We start from the raw sequence: 23,105 nt of genomic DNA, 5'->3' as shown, positions 1-23,105 counted from the left end.
CCTGCTGACTGCCATCACTCCTCAACAGAACCAAAAGCCAGCGGTGAGTAGAGATGGGTGAGGACACTAGAAGCAGGGCATGAGTTAGGCTGGGATGCTGAGTGGGGCAGGGGAAGCAAGCACAAATGGAGCCGAACCTGACAGACTTCAGTTGATCCTCACTCAGCCACACAATGGCAACTACACCCTTGGGGGAAATGATCTAAATTACTCCAAACCTGAATGTCTTCATCTCCAAAATGGATAATAAAGGCTTCAGCAGTGTTGCTGTGAAGATTAAATGAGATTGGGTACAAATGTGATGCACTTACCCCACCATACCTCAACAGGGACATTCCCTTTCTCCTAGTTTAATTTAAAACTCAGCCTAAATAGGTTCTTCAAAGTTAAAGGTTATCTCTTACTTATCTTTGTGTCCAATGTCATATCTGAATTCCAGGAGGTTCTTAATTTTTTGAAATTAATGCCTCACCAAAACTGTAACTTTTTTCAAACAGTAGATGATTAGATTACAACTCTATGCAGATGTTGCAGATACCAAATTCTAAGTGACTATACTAAGATTCACTCCTTACCCAAACATCAATGTGTGCTAAGAAAATGGTAATAAATGAGTTATATATTTATTTACCTGTTCACCAACTGCCTTCCTTCTCCACTCTTCATGATGGATATGCTGATAAATGCAAAAGATGGGTGCGAAAGGATCAGCCTTCCTCTCATTTACTTCCAGAGGAAAGGCTCTTTTATTCTTTAACAAGTTTTTAAAGTTTTATTTTGAATTTATGACACAAGACCCATGAGGTTAAAGGGCTAATGTTTACTGGATTATGAATTTATGCTTTTCATTTTCCTTACGGTGTGTCCCAAATATTTGTAATTAAATATTTCAAGTTGACAATAGATTGTCCCTAATTCTTAGGGACAGATGTTCTTACCTTCATCTGATTCAGTAAGGCACCCTTTCCTGTAAAGCCGACTATACGACCATTATATGTATTTCTACATGCTCTTTTTTTCCAGCACTGAAATGCTGCCTTTAGGGAATGGGAGGAGCATATATACATGAAGGGGTGGGTGACTTCCACAAAACTGGTCATCTGGAAGCTATAAAGTTTTGGAGTGTGGCAGCTGCACTCTGAGTATAGTAATGATGAAGGAATCGGTGATGTCAATAGAACGAGTCCTCAAGGTTAAACTTTTATATGATTTTTAAGGTCTTTAGTAAGTCTACTGATGAAGCTAGTCAGGCAAACTCTGGAGTCTGAGTTTATTAACATTTCGGTGGAAGCACAAGATTTCTTTGTACTTAAAAGACTTAGTCTACTTAACTGACTTTCTGGAAAGATAAGTCCATTTTTCAGTATCTGCTTTTAGAAATTCTAGAAAGATCCATCTTCAACATGAATTAATTTTTGACCCACATTAGTTCATTTTACTATGCAAACATGCTTCTTAATGCTGGATACCCTCTATTAGAATGTCTGTATAAATATTCAAACCCTTGTCTGCACTAACAGACATGGACACAAGATTAAAAACTGACATGAGTTAAGTATGCAGAGAATCTACCCAGGATGGAGGAAATGAGCTGGAATAGGAGTCAGGACAGAAAAACTAGTCCAGGATGCCTCAGGCTTCCCTCCACTGAACAAGAGGAGAGGTAGCAAATGCAGGTAACCACAAAATAAATAACAGCACTACAGGAATTGCAAAGCCACAGCCATTGGGATATGAGAAGTAGAATAGATACTCGGTGACGGCACTAGGCAGTGCAAATTGCCTTTGATGGTTCCAGTCTTTTCTTCTAGTTGCCAGGACCCTTGGGCTTATGCAAGCGTCACAAGTCAAACCTGCTAAGCTTGACTCATCGGTCTCATTTTCAATTTCATTTTGTTAGATTGACTTTTGGATGTTAATTAGGCTCAAAGTGAACTTAATTAAAATGTATACATTCTTATACTGTATTCAGATGCGCATATTTGCAATGGCAAAATAATGACCATACTATTCTCATTTTACATGTGCAACATTTCCCTCAAATGATTAGTTTGAGCTGTTTGATCAATTTGTTGGCAACTGGTAACAGCGTGAAGCAGACATTATGCCCGAGGAAATAAACAAGAACATACATTGGTAGAAGCTTCTCCAACACAAGACATTCACCAGGGACTCATTAGCATCTACAAGATTTACCTTCGCACACGGGGCAACACTCCCCAGGCACTTTCACAGGGTTCGTGCAGGTCTGTCCACAGACGGTCGCAACACAGTGGCGTTCACCATTGACGCACTGGCAGAATGTGCAGTCGTCTTCCCGCCACCGGTCTCCGTGGGCGAGGATCAGGCCATTGGCATAGCAGCCAGCGGGATTATTAAAAGGATACACTGGATCTAAATGAGAACATGAGTTCAGAGTTAGACCGAGCATATTCTAAATCTTATCTCTGCCTGCACCCAGAGACATTTTTTTCCTGGGTTCTAGTCATCAGCAGTTCTATTCCCATTGTGATCACCAGAAGCTCAGGGTTGCATGAGGAGTCTCTGGGGGTGCATGCAAAAACAGCTGTCACACTGAATTTATGTCTACTCATCCTGACACAGCAGTGCCAGAGAAGAGGATCTGTAGTCTAAAAACCAACGTGCAGGTATTATCACTCTGTAAAGCTGGAAAGCTTTGTGGCAAGAACTGTGGGTTGGTAATTAGAAAACATGAATCCATATTAGGCTCTGACAATGTCTTCACAGTTGTAGACATAAATGTTTATCAAACCTCAGTTTCCCTACCTGTAAAGTGGAAGGAACAATGCCCTGTCTAAATCAGAGTGATACTGTTACTTCTAGAACTCTGTCTCATGTGCCTGCAGGACCATGTGGGCAACAGAGCTCTTGCTGTGGCCTTGTTCATGACAAGGCTGGTCTAGACATACCATGGGTCACTGCCTTGGAGGAGGGCTGTGAACTTAGGCCATTTTTTCTCCCATAAGCTGTGAAGCTAAGCTGCAGCCCCAGGTGGGAGACAGAAGTAGCCAAAGCTACTGTAAAAAAAAAAAAAAGAAAATGTTTCTGAGGTTATTGACAAGGATATAAATATTGCATACGAAACCCTCACTTATCCCTCTATTGAGAGCAACTAGATAAATTACTCAATTTTCTTTCTCAGAAATACATAAAAAATTGGGTTCAACAAGCAAGTACTGCTGTGCTGGGAGAGGAATCCAGTTTAGAGTTTGGTCATCTTTATTCTAAGGACATAGTAGGGCATTATAATAAAGTTAGAAGGTCAACATTTAAAATAATGCCATCACAGCGTTAGGAAGGCAGTCTGCCAGAGAGGGACGCGGCCAATGGACCTGAGCAAGATAAGATTTTTAAAATTCCTGCGTAAAAAGTATTAGAATACATATTTTTCTACATTGAGGCTAGATCTGAATTCCAGGAAGTGAGACATAACCGGATCCATGCCCAGACAACTACGATGACTACACAGAGGTTCGTATCTACATTTTTACAGCATCAACTGCTGCTCAGTTTCAGAACTATTACAGACTGGGGGCAGGTAGGGAACAAATCAATTAGGAAGGTTAAAAATTTGAAGTAATTCTTTTTAATTGTCAACATCACCTAAAAAATAAACTATTTTTCTCCTATGGTGGCTAAAATAACCTCTAATAGGGAAAAGGACTCACTGTTACGAACTATGTTAGGAATGCAATTTTTATACTTTAAACATTTTCAGATCAGTATTATGTGGCAAATACAGCTCAAACATCAAAAGGAGACAATGTTATGAAAATGAGGAAGTATGGAAAGTGGCATGACACTGTGCCTCCCACTTTGTGTGCAGGGATCAGGCATAAGATTAACACATGAGACTTCAGACTGAAGATCTGGGGCCCAGTTAGGACACAAAGGCTCACATGACCCTCCTTTCTGCTGAAACAGTGTTGTGTTGTCAGAAGAACACTACAGACACAGTCAGGCATGGGGTTATTGTTACTGGCTGCATTGTAAACCCAGGCAAGTGACTCTTCTCTTCTGAACTTGAACATCCTAATCTGTAAAATGTGTGGGTTGCAGCAAGTGATACTCAGAGCAACTGTTTTGAAATGCTTATTATTTATGAACATCAGTGATGGGAAGATGCAGCCTGATGAAAGAACATGAATATATTACTTCCTGGAGAGAAGACGGGAATCCAGAGAAAGCAGATTCCTGAGAGTCACACCTGACACCTGGCTGGGCCTCGAGCTGGTGTCACCGCCACCTGATACCATGACCCCATGTGAACCACCACATATTTTCGGAGAAGCAGTAGCAGGTCCCTGATCTCCCTGGAGAGGCCTGGGTATTGCGACAGGGGCAGGGTTAGTTCCTCTCTGGGCCGGCAGACTGAGACTGTCAGGGTGAGGTCCGCGTTATCCTAACTGCGCAATCTGAAGTGAGCAGGTGGTGAGCTCTAATGCCAGGATGAAGATAAAGCTTTGCCCCAGGACTTGCTGAGGACTTGCTAGAACTGCAGGGGAGGAATGGAAAACAACTCTGGGACATCTCACGCTGCCTATGGAAAGATGTGACCCATCATCTACACCCAGGCATAGCTTCCCTCAGGGCAGTGTTTCTACACACTCTACCTGGCTTTAACATGCTAGCAGACAGACCACGGTGTCCTAAAAGAGGCTAAACAAGGAACTTCAACATTCCTTTACTTTTGGATGAGACTGAATTAGGACAATTTCGATTTCAGAACTCTATACCATGCACACTCCTGTTAATCTGTAATTAGCACCTTTTCTTACCTTCACACACTGGGCAGCACTCTCCTTCAGGCACATAGTACCTCTCACAGTTTATCTCACCACACTGGGCAGTGAAGCAGATGGCAACGCCCCCTTGGCATCGACAGAACCGACAGTTGTCCATTCGAAACATGGCTCCATCATAATATTCCACGTTGTTAAATATGCAGGCTGGCTTTGTATCTGAAAAGAGTTAAAACAAACAAAGTATATTTGTAGTCATCTTTTAGTTGTGTCCTTTGATGTTTTTCAAACAGCCTCTAGAAAATTTCTAATAGCAGGAGGTTATAGTTCGATGGAAATTTACTAAACTCAATATAAGTTTATGTGACAGAAAACAATAAAGCGAAGCAAAACAAAGTAAACAAAACACACTGTTATCCAGTTTACACCAAGGAACAGAAAATCCCCCTAGTAAAATCTACACTGACTTCCTTCCAACCCAGACAAAGGTAAACTTTATGACCATGACACTCACATATTTGGTATGTGCTTTAAAGTGATTCTATTTGTTTGGTTAAATCATTGTCTACCTCAAATGAATGATCCTGCCTCCATATTAGGTTTTGTTCTGCCTCAAAAATTTTATTACCATCTTTTTTGAAGTGGTCATGTTCGGTTCCCTCCAGTGCTCTCTCTTACATTCTTTTTCTCTATGTATGGTATAAACACGTATAATTTTAACAGTGTTTGGCCTTTAACAAAATACTCTCTACATGTATCACCTCACTTAATCCCCATAATGAAGGTCTGACATAGGTATTATTATCCTGAGTTTAAAAGTGAGGAAATCCTAGGTAGTTTACTCAAAGTCATACAGCAAAAACAGTAGCTCTTCAACTGAAACCTTGTGCTCTTTCCACTGTGCTTCAGGGTTATGTTCTGCTAAGGACTCACAGTCCCATGTTTAGAAGTCTCATCATGATATCAACGATTTTTAAATTTTTCTCTGCCTTGAAACATTCTCCCTACATTCATTCTTTAATTTTAGTTGATTTAAAATAACTCCCACCAAAACATCACAAGAAAACACAACTACGGATCAGTATATTATAAATGTAGACACAAACATCTTAAAAAAAATTACTAGCAGACCATATCCAGCAACATATAAACAAAATTACATACCACGACCAAGCGAGACTTATTCCAAGAATGCAAGGTTGGTTTAACATCCAAAAATATTAATGTTAATATGACATGTCACAGAATAAGGAACAAAAGCAACATGATCATTCGACAGACAGTTTTTGGCATCTGACAGAATCTAATATTCTCTCATGATAAAAATGCTCAACCAACTAAGAACAGAATGGACCTTCCTCAACTTGATAAATGGCATCTATAAAAATCCTACAGCTCACCTCATACTTAATGGTGAAAGTCCAAGTACTTTCCCCCTAAGATCAGGAACAAGACAATGAAGTGTGCTCTCACTTCAATTTGACATAGTAGTGAAAATTCTAGCCAGAGCAAATAGGAAAAATAAATAAATAAAAAGCATCCAGATTGGAAAGGAAGAAGTAAAACTATCTCTAATTGTAGATGACATGATCTTGTATATAAACAGTTCTAAGGGATACACTAAAAAACAATCAGAAAGTATAAACAAGTTCAACAAGGTTGCAGGGTACAATTGCAACTCCCCAAATTGTGTTTCTACACACTAGTAATGACAATCAGAAAATGAGGAAAACAATTCCAATCACAATAGCATCAAAACGTATACAATACTTAGGAATAAATTTAATAAGTGCAAACTTGTATTTTGAAAATAGCAAAACATTTTCAAAAAATTAAAAAGGCCTACATAAATGGGACATCCCGTGTTCATGGATTGAAAGACAACATTGTTTAAATGGAAATATTCCCCAAATTGACGTACATGTTCAATGCAATCTCTATCAAACTCCTAGCTGGCTTTTCTGTAGAAATTGATAAGTTGACCCTAAAATTCATATGAAAATGCAAGGCACTCAGAAATGCCAAAACAATTTTAAAGGAAGAACAAAGAGAACTCATACTTCCTGATTTCAAAACATAATACAATGCTATAGTATTCAAGACTATGTGGTACTGCCACAGGAATAGATACATAGTTCAATGGAATTGAGAGTTCAGAAATAAACTATCACATTTACAGATACTTTGACAAGACGGTCAAGACTCAATGGGGTTGAAAGTCTTTTTTTGAGATAGAGTTTCACTCTGTCACCCAGGCTGGAGTAGAGTGGCATGATCTGAGCTCACTGTAACCTTTACCTCCTGGGTTCAAGTGATTCTCCTGCCTCAGCCTCCTGAGTATCTGGGACTATAGGTGCATGCCACCATGCCGAGCTAATGTTTGTATTTTTAGTAGAGACGGGGTTTCACCATGTTGGCCAGGCTGGTCTTGAACTCCTGACCTCAAGTGATCCAACCACCTTGGCCTCCCAAAGTGCTGGGATTACAGGTGTGAGCCACTGCGCCAGGCCTGAGGTTGAAAGTGTTTTGGGGCAACTGGATTATCTACATGCAAAAGAATAAAGAAGAAACCCCTATGTCTCACACCATATACAAAAATTAACTCCAAATGAATCATAGAGTTATGATCTAAATACAACAGCTACAACTATAGTGCTCTTAGAAGGAAACATAAGATTTAATCTTTGTGTCCTTTGATAAGGGAGTGGTTTCTTAGATGTGACATTAAAAGCATAAGCAACAAAAGAACAAAACAGATAAACTGGATTTCATCAACTTTGGGACTTAAAAGGATACCATCAAAAAGGTAAAAAGACAACCCTACAAACTAGGAGAGAGTATTTGCAATCATGTATCTGATTTTAAAAAACTGGTACCAAGAACTCCCATAATTAAATGATAAAAATAATGTAATCAAAACGGGCAAACCTTTGAACAGACACTTTTCCAAATAAGACAGAAATGGCCAATAAACACATGAAAAGATGCTCGAATCATAGGTCACTAGGGGAATTCAAATCTAAGCTGCAATGAACACCATTTCACACCCACTATGATGGATATAATTAAAAAATAGTAACGAGTACTGATGAGGATGTGGAGAAACTGGAATTCTCATAGATTTCTAGTGAGGATGTAAAAGCATAGCTGCTTTGGAAAACAGTTTGGGAGTTCCTTAATTTGAGTTACCATATCATCAAGCAACTCTACTACTAGGTATATACCCAAGAGAAATGAAAATATATACCCCACATAAAAGCACTATAAACAAATGTTCCTAGCAGCCCAAGAGCCAAGAAAAGAAAGAACCTAAATATCCATTAACTGATACATAAACAAAAAGCAGTGTAACTATACAACAAAATATTACGCGTCCATAAAAAGAAATGAAGTTATCTGATATGCAATATAACATGAATGACACTTGAAAATACTATGCTAAGTGGAAGAAGCCAGTCACAAAAGACAACGTATTAATACTATATAACTCTACTTATATGAAACACCCATCACAGGCACGTCTACAGAGATAGAAAGTAGATTAGTTGTTGCCTCGATCTGAGAGCTTTGGGGGAAAATGGGCAGTAACCGCAATCAGTTCAGGAGTTTTCTGGTGGGTTGATGAAAATGTTCTGAAATTGATTGTGTTGATGACTGCCCAACTCTGAGCATACACTGAAAACAACAGAATTGCACAACTTAAGTTGGCAAATTACATGGTGTCTCCTAAAGCTATTTTTTAAAAAAGTACTCCTAAGCTGAAGAAAGTTCTCCTGAGGTGACGAGCCCTGATCAATCTGCTGGTGAAAGCTGGATGATGATATCCCCATCTTTCATGGGCTCTTGTGTCCATCCCCAAATCATTTCATATGTCACCTTGCATGTCTAAAATACTTTCACTACATTTTGAGGATATGCATTTGCATTGCACTTGAGGACAATTACTTTCTATTTATTTTATAACAATCCCTCTAAGAAGACAGAACAAGTATTATCAATACCAGTTTTTTCCATAATGAAGATGAAACTTAAAGAGATGAGGTGATTTGCTTAAAGTCACATGAATGAGACAAACAGTGATTTTATGTGTGCACACGTAGCACATGTGAATATTTAAACTCCTTCCGTAGTGCTACATGGATACAACATTTTTTTCAGAAAATTAATGTTAAAAAAGAATCATCTTACTGTATCTCAGAATTCTTCTATATACTTTTAGGTAACCTGAGTTGGGACTGAAAGGAACTGGGCAGCTGGACTGTACGTTCCAAAAAGCATAGAAAATGGAGTACTTTTATACATTAAATTTGCAGGCTGTGGAGCGAGGCAAAATACCGTACTCTAACAAAATGATCATCCATGGAAACTAAAAAAAATTAATAGACCAATCAATATTAATTATTTGGTTGAGTTGATCAACCACAGCTACCATCTGGGTGAAGTCACAAAGCCTGGTACAGATCCGAGGAAGTGTGAAGGACAGGTTCTGGTTATGAATAAAGCTGCTTCAGGCGGACTTGTTTTTATGGTAGGGTGTGCAAAGCTTAAACAGGAGGGGATGGGACTGACGAGACAACTGTGGCACTTAGGCTTCACTAGCAAAAGCAAAAGGATCAAGGGAGTGGAAGTGAGAAAGATGGAGAATCCTAAAAACACAGCCTGGAAACACAACCAATCTTTAAGGCAGAAAAAAGTCACACAACACAATGAAATCTGTTTGATGTTCAGAGAGATTTATAGAGGCTCTTCATAAAAGTATATGACAAAAAGGCTACCCGTGGTTTTTGAGGAGCAACGACCAATTACTTCTTCACCTATCAGGGGTAGATGTGAATCTCAGAACAGTGTGGAGATTGCCACAATCTCCACAAAAGGATGATTTAAGTAGACGTGGAAGAGAAAAGGGTTATGAAGAAATAATTTACTGTGTAATTTGTACTTCTCAATATGAAACACAGAAGTGCCTTCTTAGTGATTTTTGTATGTGTTTCGTGTCTGAAAAATTAAACTTTATGTTTCTAAGTTCTGGAATCTCCCCTTTCTTCTTGAATATATTTCAGAACTCCTAAAAGAGAATTTTGTAATATAGACTATTAGTATATGCTACTGCCTACCAAACTACACTGATTGGTGGATGGTGATAGACATACCTCAAAGATATTGTGGGTTCAGTTCCAGATCAGCTCAAGCAAGTCACATGAACTTTTTGGTTTCCCAATGCATTTAAAAGTTATGTTAACACTGTACTGTAGTCCAAGCTTGTCTAACCTGCAGCCTGCGGGCCACATGAGGCTTAGGACGGCTTTGAATACAGCCCAACACAAATTTGTAAACTTTCTTAAAATATTGTAAGATTTTTGTGTGTGTGTGTGTGTGTGTGTATGTTTTTAAGCTAATTAACTATCATTAGTGTTAGTGTATTTTCCATGTGGCCCAAGACAATCCTTCTTCTTCCAATGTGGCCCAGGGAAGGCAAAAGATTGGACACTCCTGCTATAGTCTATTAAGTATACAATAGCATTATGTCTAAAAAGCAACATACATTCCTTAAAATACTTTATCGCTAAAAACTGCTAATGATCATCTGAGCCTTCAGGAAATAGTAATCTTTCTGCTGGTGGAGGGTATTGCCTTGATGCTGATGGCTGCTGACTAATCAGGATGGTGGTTGCTGAAGGTTGGGGTGGCTGTGGCAATTTCTTTAAATAACACAACAATGAAGTTTGCCACATTGACTAACTCTTCCTTTCATGAAAGATTTCTTTGCAGCATGTGATGTTGTTTGACAGCATTTTACTTACAGTAGAACTTGTTTCAAAACTGGAGTCAATCCTCTAAAACCCTGCCGCTGCTTTATCAACTGAATTTATGTAGTAGTCTAAAGCCCTGGTTGTCATTTCATCTGGTGAAGATGTTGTCACAGCATCCTCACCAGGAATAGATTCTATCTCAAGAAATTACTTTCTTTCCTCAGCCATAAGAAGCAACTCCTCATCCTTTCAAGTTTTATCATGAGATTGCAGCAATTCAGTCACATTCTGCATGTTCCACATTTAATTCTAGTTCTCTTGCTCCTTCTACCACATCTGCAGTTACTTCCTCCACCGAGGTCTTCAGCTCCTCAAAGTCATTCATGAGGATTGGAATCAACTTCTTCCAAACTCCATGTTAATATTTTGACACCTTCCCCTGAATCACCTGTGTTCTTAATGGCATCTAGAATGGTGAGTGAATCCTCTGCAGAAGGTTTTCAATTGATTTAGTTCTGATCCGTCAGAGGGATGACCATCTACAGTAGCTACAGCTTTACGAAATGCTTTTCTTAAATAACAAGACTTGACAGTTGAAATGACTCCTTGGTCCATGGGCTGCAGAATGGATGTTGTGTTAGTAGGCATGAAAACAACACTAATCTTGTACACCTCCATCAGAGCTTGGGAGACCAGGTGCATTGTCAATGAGCGGTAATATTTTGGAAGAAACATCTTTTTCTGAGTAGTAGGTCTCAATAGTGGGCTTAAAATAATAAACCATGCTGTCATGCAGGCTTTGTTGTTCATTTACAAAGCACAGGCAGAGTATATTAAGCATAATTCTTAAGAGCTCTAGGGTTTTTGGAATGGCAAATGAGCACTGGCTTAAAGTCATCAGCTGCATTCGCCCCTAATAAGAATCAGCCTATTCTTTGAAGCCAGGCATTGACTTCTCTCTTGTTATGAAAGTCCCAGATGGCATCTTCTTTCCATACAAGGCTGCTTTCTCTACACTGAGTATCTGTTTAGTGTAGCCACCTTCATCACTTATCATAGCTAAATCTTCTAGATAACTCTCTGCAGCTTCGACATGCAGCTTGTCCCATCCCTTCACCAAAACAAATTAAAACCAAAGTGAAAAGAGCAGTAATATTTATGGAGGATGTTCTCTCCATCTATCCATCCAAGCTACTGTTTTTAAAACTCAGGAGTTCTTGAGTTCTGTGTATTTTTAAATCCTTAAGTTTTCCTTTTATTATACTGATGACATGCTCTTAAAGTTGTGAATGTGGACTAGCTTCAATAAAGCCTTGCTTACTCTCATAATTAATGGCTCGGTATTAAATATTGTAAGACTAAAAATATTTTTGCTAGTTTCAATTGGCTTATTCCACAGGGAGAAAGGGGAAGTGTGTGTGTGCTGGAGGACACCAAGCATATCCTATTTCAGGAAAAGGGAAAGAGAACAACCCTTATAAAGGATTACAACAATTTGTATCACTCTTCAACAAAATTAGCTTAACAAGCCCCCAGGAACACGAGGGGTGCTCAATAAACACATACTGAGTGGAGTATTTCTCTCAAAGTGCCAGAATATCTCTGTTGTTGTATCAGTAGAAGACATTATATCCTTAGAAACATTACGAGCATAATTGCTATATAGACAGTGGGTTCTTAATTGATGTTTTCTGTAATAGTGTGTGTTTTTTAAAAATTAACAGGCTGCAGGTCTGAATTTTCTAGGCCAAAATTTTACATGAGGAGCAAGCTAACATTGGGTAAGGCTCCCCTTTAAATGGTGATTTCACACGTTACATCTTAGAGAAAATTCTGTCAGGGCCAACAAACGATTACCTCTAGTTTTTATTAACCTTTCGTATATGTCTGAATAAAACAGGAACTAATTACTGGGTGGGCAGCATGACCTTCACCCAGGCTCCTCATTGTTAGCGCCGCATTTTAATACTGCTGTGAGAAGCAGAGTGCTGCAGGGACAGTGCTCCAAAATAGAACTATTTCAAATGGCACAAAACAGGCTAAAAACACAGGCTAAGTTGTATTCAGATCCCCTTTCTCTGAACTTACTTCATAACCCCCTGAAATTGCTTTTGGCTAGTTGTGCCACATACAAGTAATGCTCCCATCCCCACCCCATCCACCCACCACTCTTGGCACCACCGGGAAGAGGGTACTCTTCCTCTTTTGTACTGACGACTTGTTTAGAGCTGTGAATGGGGGCTAGCCTCAATATATACGGCCCTGCTAACTATGCTGTCAGAACTAATGGCTCAGTATTAAATACCATAAGGCTAAAAATATTTCTGGTAGTTTCAACTGGCTTACACTCAATAACGATACTATAGACTAATTCATTTACTCACTTGGGGAACGTTTTATAAGTAGGTCACACAGACAGTGTCAGCTTTTGTCTACGACATTCCAACCAAGATACTCCATTTTATCTAGATGTTTGTGTACATACGTTGGACAAATGTTCATATCTAAGAAACCAAATAATCACTTGCACATTCTACACCTAGGATTTCAAACCCAAAAGCCTCCAGGAATGAGAAGTGGGCCACATGTAAGACAGTAGGGGGTACTGTGTTAAGTGGAGAGCACACACCCATCTAACAGTAGAGGCCATTGTCCAGCTCCAGCTGACTGCTGATGGAACACTTGTTTGTGGGCCGGAGCAGACGTACAACAGGTTCTTGATGAAGGTGGAAGGCTGTTACAACACTGCTTTGGAGGTCATATTTTTAGGTGATGATTTTGATGACTTCTAAGTTCACATAAAAGGAACATAATCACACCACCTGTTCCTTTGGTTTCTAAATAACAGGGATCTTGTTCAGCCAACGGCTCATAAGTTCTACTTTCGGCGCTTGTCAGAGAATGCAGTTACAAACTGTCATGAACTGGTTTGCAACTCTCCCATCCCTCCACCACAACAAAATAAAATCAAACTACAAAAAAAAAAAAAAAAAAGTAGTATTTATGGAGGATGCTCTCTCTCCATCTACTCATCAGGCTAGTGTTCTCAAAACTCATGAGTTTTCAAGTTCTGTGTATTTTAAAATTGTACATTTTCACTTTAAAGTTTATCTTAAAAAGAAAAAAAACACATAAGCATATGGATCATGTGGATGGCAGCATAAGAAGTGAGTGCGGCAGTGCATAACCCATTTCTGCATGTGGGGTCAGTCATGTTAACATTTCACCTGCAGTCTCCTGAACTGGGGTCTTTGGATCTACCTTACCATGTTGGGCAGTTCGCAAAATTGAGAAAAAATGTTCCAAGCACCTAGAGTCTAGCTGTGTCAATCTGACCTTTTGGAACTGAACTGCATTTTAATATTTTGCCTTTGCTTTTTATAGAGAACAACCCCAGGAAACCCATTTCTGCATTTGTGGTGTTAATGCAATCAAGCACATGATCAACTTCATCATTCAATGGGATGAAATCCATTCCTTTCCATATGAAAAATCTCAGAGAGACGGTTGTCCCGTCCAGCAGGCACTTTCCTCTCTGAAAATAAGAACTGTATATTTGACCCTATCTCCTTTTTCACTTTGATGACCAGAAAACTGGGGGCCTAATTTAACGTTTAACTCCCGCAACTGCACAGGCACTTATGGACTACATACCTCTGGGTGCTTTCTGTTTGCTTTTCCACTTTCAACTTTTACTTACAATTCTATGGCTGTGATTCTCCTTTCTCATAAATATTTTACCACTATGTTATGGAATCTGTTCTCACTGTAAAGTTTCCTCATATCTTCTGTGGATAAGCAAGTGTTTTTATACATATAAAATAGACCTCTGCTTTTCTAAGTGATGATAATGAATCTTTGATATGTAATATCTATCTTGTAATGGTGACCTTACAACAACAGATTTTTCCAGGACATGAGGTGATAAGTATGTTTATATTTACATACAGAAACACATTCATATATCAATATGTATGTGTCTGTATGAGTATGAAGGTATATGTCAAAAGAAGCAAAATATAGACTTTGAGACACAATGTTCTTAACAGTATTTTGTAGGATTATGAATCTTCACAGTATTAGTTCCTAGTCTCCTCTACAGGTGAATGACTGATATATCAATAGAGTCAGTTGTGCAGGATTAGGAAGAAAGCAAAAATCACTCAACAAGTTTATGGTGGCAAGAAAGAAGCATCCACCAGAGATGTAGTGACTGTGTTTTGTCCACTCAACATCTTCTCATGACAGATGGCACATCCTATTCCAGAAGTCAGAGCTCTATAGTAAGTGGCAATAAATTAGGACAGGCCCTGCAGATTGATCCCAAGGCTGCTAAAGTGGAGGTGCGGCTATTAGTAGTTTGAGACACATCAGACTGCAGCAAGACATAAAGTCAATGTTCTAATAAGAAAGGCATGACCCATGGGTATCCAGAACCAAGAAGCAAAGAGAGAAGAAGGGCACTCCGGTTCCTCACCCACAGGAAACACCAGCAAATCTTTCTACTAGAGATATTTTCAGGGGACAAATGACTTAAGATTAAAGTGTAGGGCAGTAAGAGATGGAGGATTCCTACAAAGTAACCCATTTATGGACTGACATTTAACAGACACCTCTAGAGGGAACTAAGATGACATGAATGAGATCACTGACTGGCTCATGCAACAAAATCTGGGTGTCTTCTGTGAGGCAGATAATAGGGTAACATCCACAGACACAAGGATGAATGCGACAGACTCCTGTCCTCCAGCAGTTCATATTCTGGAGCGAGAGACAGGCATGAGCGTAATTATTTTCCAAGTGATGAGCACTGGATGAAGCGCATCTGAGACGCTGGGAACCCAGGCAAGCAGTGACTATTTCTGTCTCCAGTGGTACAAGTATTCACAGAATCTCACCTATCATAAATTAAACGGTAGCACCTCCAGAAAAAAGGTCTGTTTGGCCATTTCCTTGTGTTTAATGGATGTTATTACTGGTTAAATAATGACTGGAGTGGGGAGAGGCACCGAGAGGTGATTTAAGTGTACAGAACTTTTTCTGTTCCCCCTTCCTATATGCTTGTATTTATAAGGCCTGTAAGTTAGGAAGCTCAACCTTACCATCTCTATCCCCCACCCTCAATGTCCAGGACTATGCCTCTGGATGTGAATAGAAAGTGTGCACATAGAATACTAAAGATTATTGGCTGGGCACAGTGGCTCACGCCTGTAATCCCAGCACTCCGGGAGGCCGAGGCAGGTGGATCACAAGGTCAGGAGATCGAGACCATCCAGGTTAACACAGTGAAATCCCGTCTCTACTAAAAATACAAAAAAATAAGCTGGGCGTGGTGGTGGGCGCCTGTAGTCCCAGCTACTCAGGAGGCTGAGTCAGGAGAATGGCGTGAAGCTGGGAGGCAGAGCTTGCAGTGAGCTGAGATCGTGCCTCTGCACTCTGGCCTGGGTGACAGAGCGAGATTCCGTCTCAAAAAAAAAAAAAAAAAAAAAAAAAAAAATACTAAAGATTATTTGCATCTGAGGCAAAATTCCAGGTAGATCACCTGTATTATTTAATTTAACTGTTACTCAGTCCATTTTACAGCTGTGGAAACTGAGGTCCAGGGAAACCAAGAAGCTTCCTTAAAGTTAACCCAGCTAGTGAGTGCAGGACCCAATTTTCAAACTGTGGTTATTTAGTTCTAGTCTGTGTTCTTTCTTAACCATGAAGCCATACTGCAAGTGTTTATTCAAAGCAAAAATAAACAATAAAAAACAACATGTGGCCATGGACCTAAAAATCACAGTATGCAACCAAATAGGACTCAACTGCAATATAACCTTTCTTGCCTTGGAAGGAGGGCAGGAAACCTTATGATATCTGAATTCCTACAGGAAGTATTTGATATGAATATTTCTATGTGTAATTTTGTTGTATTTGTCCAAATCCATCTCCATCTTCTTGTGTGTACAAGCATTGACTAAATAATGCTCCGAATGGTTACTGACATGTAACTTGAGTTTCATTATTTTTTGTTAATGAATATTCTGGCAGAGAAGCATGTTGTAGGTTCCCCTTCCTTCTATCACCTAAACTCAGTAAACATCAAGCCACCAAACACCAAATCCTCCCATATAAAGTCAAAGGGAGAGGCAGATTCTGTCAGAAGGAATCTCGTGACTCAAGAATCCTTTTTCAGGGCCACATGGGTCAAGTCTAAAGCAGGCCACTACCAGTGACCACCCACTGATTAAAGACGTCCCCTCCACTGCCTCTCAGCCTTTTGGCTAAGATCAGGTGCAAAGATGTTCCAAGTAGGAAAATGCTAAACAAGATGAGCAATGTTTTTCCTGTTCCCAAGTGTGGCAGGCCCAATGTAGTTTTAGCCAGGTCACCTCCCGACAGCCATGGGACCAGTTACTGAGTGACAGCAGGAAAACTATCACAGGCTCCAGGATCCTTTTCCTGAAATTCCTAAGTTTTAGAAATTCTGTAACACAGCTGAGTATGAGAGCTACATGCAATCTGCTATTGCATCTCCAGAATCCTCTTTCTGATGGATGGAATGATAGCTCCTAACCTAACTTTCTTTACTGCACTGTGGATTTTAAGCAAACCTTTTTGAGTGCCCTTCAGCAAGTCCCTGAAGGTTAATAACCCTGCTTTGTAAAAGGCAGAAGCAGCTACGGTGAACCCTCCCTCCTCCTCCTCCTGCACAAATGTACACTCTCTGAGAACAAGAGAAACCCCACGTACCATTAACACATTCAAAGACATCACAGCACTTTCCAGGTGTCCCATCGCCACGAGAGACTATGCGGGGAGTGGATCCCACCTCACACACGGGGAAACCACATAAGCCAGAGAGACACTCGCATCTGAAACCAAAGAAAAGGGAAGGAAAACCCCATGAATAAACAACAACACAGAAGTCGGGAGACCACAAACAAAGTGGCAGTGGCTGTGGCAAAGTACCTGGTCTATATGACACTGCCTCCTTTATCTGGTGTCACTGGGAAATGGGAAGGCAGGAGGGGTTCTGACATAATTTGCTCTGACAAATAACTAAGGCTTGTCTCCTTTATATACACCCCAATTTTTAACTTTAACCATTTTGACAGAAGTATTTCTAAAACGCATTACCTCATTTCTTACTTAACCAGACTGGTATGGAGCGTAACAAACATTTTCTGGCTGACTCAGGGACATCTTCATATGTATCTGTTATGCTCTTCTGTGAATCGATGCTTGCACAGGCTAATACAGAGTGAGTGTTCCCATGCTAAATGGTCCCATGGTGCTCCTTCGCTGCAATTGATGTTTAGGTGTTTTTCATAGATTTTCTGACTCTTGGTTCAATGATTAAGTTATTAGCTTTTTAGTGTTTTCTTGTCAGTGTGATGTCTCAAGCCCACTCTCATCTTGAGCCATATTTAATTTATGATTGTACACAATAAAAGAAATGGACTGAAGACTGAGGAGCTCTTTATAAAGAGAGGGCCTAAGTTGTAGTAAGTGAACTTTATGACAGCTATCTTGGGAGCTGAAAGTCTTAATTTTTGGATCTTAAGCTACCACCTGAGCATTGATCTCTGCACGCATGAATGGGGTGTTCCATGAGCTGCAAGCTGGCTGTGCTGGCTCTCACCCCTAACTTCAATGCTGCTGCAAAAATTGCTAAACACAGAAGCCTGGGCAGGTGAAATAAGAGGAGACAAAATGTCGCATCTGCAACAACGAAAGAGAGGCAGGACATAAGAAACTCCGGGCAGCTGGGTGTCAGCATGTGAATGTAAGATGAGGAAAGAGCCGCTAGATTTCTGCCCTGGGACTCCCCTGGGGAGAGACGTATGGGTCAGAGGGTGGAGAGGATGACGGCAGGAGTTCCCAGGTTGACAGGAGTAAAAGGAAGGCATCCTAAAAAAAGACATCCTGGCAGGAAGTATGTGGGTATTTATGTATGGTAGAGGTCAAGATCAGGGGAGGTAACGTTCCCAGCAGAGAAAACTATCAACACATTCATTAACTGTGCTTTTGTACCCGCTTCTTATTTAAGTAATTGGTTTGTTCACCTATTGTTCTTTGGATCTTTAATAAACTAATATATGCTTATAGTCCACAAGTACCTCAATAATCAGGCCCAGAGATTTAATTACATTTATAATTAACCATGGAACTAGAAAAGAAATGACTTCAGGTTAAGATTTGCATCAAAGACTATTAAAGCCACTGGAAAGGTGGCTTTAAACACCCCACTATCACCCCAAAGCAGGCTCTTTGAGGATTCTTCCATGTGGGGTGACAGTTCTATTGGATTCCTGGGAGAAGAGGGTGTTAGGTCATTCAGGTTTTGCTGCAATGGTATTTCTACTAATGGTTTCAAGTAAAGGTTTGCCTGTTTTGTGTGAGCAGAGCTTGGAGCTCTCAATTCACAGTCTATATTCCTGCAGGACAATCACTTTCTAGTGCTGAGTAAATGTGAGCTGGGCTTTTAGTGCCTGATAAGGTCATCCCATACTTTTTCATGCTTATATGCCTAGCCATTGCAATGGTAAGCACATAATCGTACTGCTGTGATATAACAGTAACATTATACTGTTTACATTTATTGTACTTGGCACTCTGTACAACTTAAAACTCTCTGGAGTTTATAGATGAATGGAACTAGAGTACTGACAGGCCACACACTGATCCCAATGCATAGAAGTGATTACAATGAAAGCAACCTTCAAGAATAGCTGGTTAACTTTCTCTTACATATCTTCTATGATTCCACATTCTTGCCTACAGATGTTCTCCAGGGAATCATTCTGATCTAAACAGAGAGTGTACCGTCAACCAAAAAATACCCGTTCAGATGTTGTCCTTCAACACTTGAACAACCTTTACTGACCATGTGTGTGCACTTACGTGCTGGGTTCTCTGCTAGGCTGTTAGGAGTCACACCACACTGAACACCCATGACTAAGTCTGCCATTAAGTCTTTTTTTTCTGTTTATGTTTGACCTATTTTCCCAACATTTGTTTAAAAAATTTACAATTTTAAAAATATATTTAGGGAGTATAAGTGCAAGTTTCTTACAGCCATATAGTGCATAGAGGTGAAGTGTGAGTTTTTAGTGTACCTGTCACCCAAAGAGTAAACATTATATGCACTGCGACTTCCTAACATTTAAATATTCCTATTATTTTTCTAGAGTCCCTTACAAGTTGTCTCCAGCAGGCTGTAGAAGAGCTGAAGCTGCACCCAACTACCTATTAACCCACCTAGGAAAGGAAAAGGTTTTATGCTGAATCTTTATATCTAAACTGACTGCATAATAAAGATCCTGGTTTTGCCAGCTGGTGTGACACCAGCTCCTGCCTCCTAATCTCCTTCCCTGCAAAGCTTTCTGATCTACCTGTTGCCATCTTTTGACTTTTCACAGCCTCCCCTGAACCTGAAATTAGTATCTTAATCAAGAAAGAGCTTATGAAAGAACAACAAAAGGTAAAAATCTGGGCTGAGGTCAGATATCTATTGGGTAGCTATCTATTCGGTTAAAACCTTACTGAAACTGCCAGTTTTGCAGGTCGAAATGGTCAAACAGCATTTCCTTATGTTCAACATAATACAACTCACATCAGTTATCTTTTAACAGGTATGTTTACATTCATTCTATCAGGTAACAAAAGGGGACCCCATCATGACCCATATTTGCCCAGGAAGTCTGTTACATCTATAAATGATATGAATCCCACGTAGTTTTAAAAAATTCTTCAGTAAGGTTATTCTAGCTGCTCTGGTTAACACACACTGCAGGAGGTATTCTTCCCTTTCACCGATGGGAACAGGAGTTACACAGCTTAGTCAAGTGACCTGATTTTAAATAGGGTTTCCTGTTCTCTGTGTTTTCCACTAGAAGAGACTAGATTTTCCTCTACTGAGTCATGAAGAGGAAATGCTAAACTACAGAAGAACTGACGCATGCAACCTGTACCGTCCTCACCACGTTTTCTCTCTTCATTTTAATACTTTTTGTCCTCCCTAATCTTTCCCCTACCCTTTATCCCCATCTCTGGAGAAGGAGCAAGTGAAGGAAAGGAGAACACAAAAGGGGCAGAGGAAACATTACCATGACAAACGCTGCAGTGAGCTGATTTCAACACTTACCCCTCATTTCTGAAGCCCTCTCCCCAATTTCCAGTTCTAGTCCAATCTCCCCCTGCCCAAGTCTCCGTCTCTCCCAAATCATGCCACATCCATCCTAAGGCTCAGTTCCCGAACTTCTGCAGTCAAAATTTATCTTCCATTACTCCTCATTTTATGTATCACTTTCTTAGCCTAGCATTCAACACTCTGAAGTCCATATACCCCTTTTCCAATTCTGTTTCCCAGTATTTCCCTTCATTTTCCAGTGCTACAGTTATGCTCTTTTCTCCAAGTCAGTCCCCACTTTGCTGTCTCTGCACTGCCTGCCCTAATGGCCCCTGCACATTCCTCATCCAGCCCTTATGCTCAGTTGTCTTTCTAGGCCAACCTCAGATAATAGCTTCCTCTCTGAACCCTCAAACACCACACTTTTCTTACAGCACCCTCTTTCTCTATTTTGTGGTAACGTGAGGACTCATTTTAACATAAGCTCTTTTAGTACCTACCACGCTTAGTCATATAAATGTTTCTTACGTGGAAGTGAACTGGAGATCAACAAGACAGGAATAACATTAACACAACAGAACAAAAACACAAAAGAAAGTGAGGAGAGCACTGAGACTTCTATACCGTGAACTCATAAAGGCCACCTCAGGCAGACCTATTTGCATGACACCTTGAGCAGAAGTGCTAAGGGTTTTAAAAAATGAAACAAAATAGCTTTATTGAGATATAATTCACTTACCATAACATTCACCCTTTTAAAGTACACAATTCAGTGGTTTTATATTCAGAGGGTTGTACAACCATCACCAGTACCTAATTTCAGAACATTTTCATCACCTCAAAAAGAAATCCTGTACTCACTGGCAGTCACTCCCTTTCCCCCAGTCCCCGGCCCTTAGCAATCACTAATTTATGTTCTGTCTCTACAGACTTGCCAATTCTGGACAGTTCATATAAATGGAATCATACAGTATGTGGGCTAAGGGCTTTTTAACTTCAAAGAAGATGCAACCTGTATTTGCAAGTAACCAGAAAAATAAACTCTCAATGTAATCCTCAGAGTTACTATAATGATCAATCGAGGCACCACATTAATAAATTTTTGCATAACGTAATCACAGCTGCAGCCAGGAGGGACTGGGTTAAGCTGTTTGTTTGTTTGTTTGTTTTTCTCAAGTAGGAAATCCCTAGAGGGCACTCACCCGCTTAGGAGGTTCTGCTGGCTGAAGGGTGGGGAGTACACACTTAATGCTTTCCCTTCATGTCCTGTGCTTCCTGGACTTCACAGACAATCCCAGGCAGGCCAGAAGGTCAGAGTCCAAGCTCCTGGGCATAGCTTGCAAGGTGCTCCTAAATCTGCCTCTACCTGTTATTAGTTTCCACATTCTACTGGTTCCTGCACACACCCTACACTCCAGTAACAATGATGATGTGACATCACTGAACCACCTGTCCCCACCCCTTATCACTCTAGCCACAGCTCACATCCACCCAGCCTCAAATCTCTGCCTCTCCCTTGCCCCTGGTGAATTGCCCACAACCTTAAGACCACCCACTCTATAAGACCTTCTCTGGTCAAAAAACAAACAGGATTAAATTTCCCTCCTCTGACTTTCAACAGTACATAAGGGTACCTAACTCTTGAAGTGCACTGATCCATCATACTAAATCAAAATCAGACTGTTTCTCCTGTGAATTCCTCTAGTGCAGGGGGCATGTCTTACTTGTTTTATAAATAATAGTAAAAAAATGATAAAGGTACCCAACCGATAACCTGAAATAAACTTTTTCATGGATACAAGTCAGGGGTTAGAGCATGTACTGTTTTATGTTTTTTATTTTTATACATTTTAGACTGCAAGCTTGTAGGTATGGTGCTTTTCAAAATTAGTATGTGGAAGGAAGGACTATGGAATGTGTTTAAAATGCAGATTCCAGGGTACCCACTCAAACACTGTTTTTCTGCAAGTTTGGGGAGCGGCTCCAGAATCTGCCCATATGATAATCTGCTCTCTAGGACATTCTGCTGATGGGAATCTGCAATCCACTTTCCAAGAACTTTGTGCCTAGATGTGCACAGCCTGGGTGGTCACAGTTTAATTTGTACTTTCCAGTGGAAAAAAAAAAAAAACAAAAAAAAACAAGTACAACTAGTTTTAGCATTATAATGAGAAGAATGATTACTAGTACTTGTTTTTGATCACTTACAAAGACTCCTTCCTGCCTGCATACCATTGCTTAAAAGTGAGAGATACTACCTATGAGGGAAGAAAAGAACAGTAATATTACCAATTTATCCAGTACTGTCACCCAAAGATGAAAAATGTGCGACTGCTAGCAAGCTACTTAAACTCTTGGGGACTATTTTCTCATCCATAAAGTGAGATAGCTGGATCAAAATAAACTTTTTTCTAAATATAAAATCCTTTGATTCTATCATTGCCATTCCCATTCCCGTCACTGCTGCAATCTGAC

General features: G+C 40.0%; 1 protein-coding gene across 4 annotated transcripts in view; it reads right to left on the bottom strand.

Annotated features, from left to right (window-relative positions):
* The window catches only part of CRIM1 (cysteine rich transmembrane BMP regulator 1), a 196,941-nt gene that overhangs the window by 69,169 nt on the left and 104,667 nt on the right, over nt 1-23,105 (bottom strand). For all 4 annotated transcript variants that reach the window (XM_007970963.3, XM_007970962.3, XM_007970961.3 and 1 more), the window contains 3 exons: nt 17,249-17,370; nt 4,800-4,982; nt 2,197-2,394 (listed from right to left, as the gene is read on the bottom strand). In XM_007970963.3, coding sequence (XP_007969154.1) covers nt 2,197-2,394; nt 4,800-4,982; nt 17,249-17,370 — 503 coding nt within the window. The remainder of the gene's footprint in view (nt 1-2,196; nt 2,395-4,799; nt 4,983-17,248; nt 17,371-23,105) is intronic.

The sequence above is a fragment of the Chlorocebus sabaeus genome, chromosome 14 (assembly GCF_047675955.1).
Source record: "Chlorocebus sabaeus isolate Y175 chromosome 14, mChlSab1.0.hap1, whole genome shotgun sequence".
NCBI classification, from domain to species: domain Eukaryota; kingdom Metazoa; phylum Chordata; class Mammalia; order Primates; family Cercopithecidae; genus Chlorocebus; species Chlorocebus sabaeus.
This window is presented reverse-complemented; position numbering and strand designations above follow the sequence as displayed.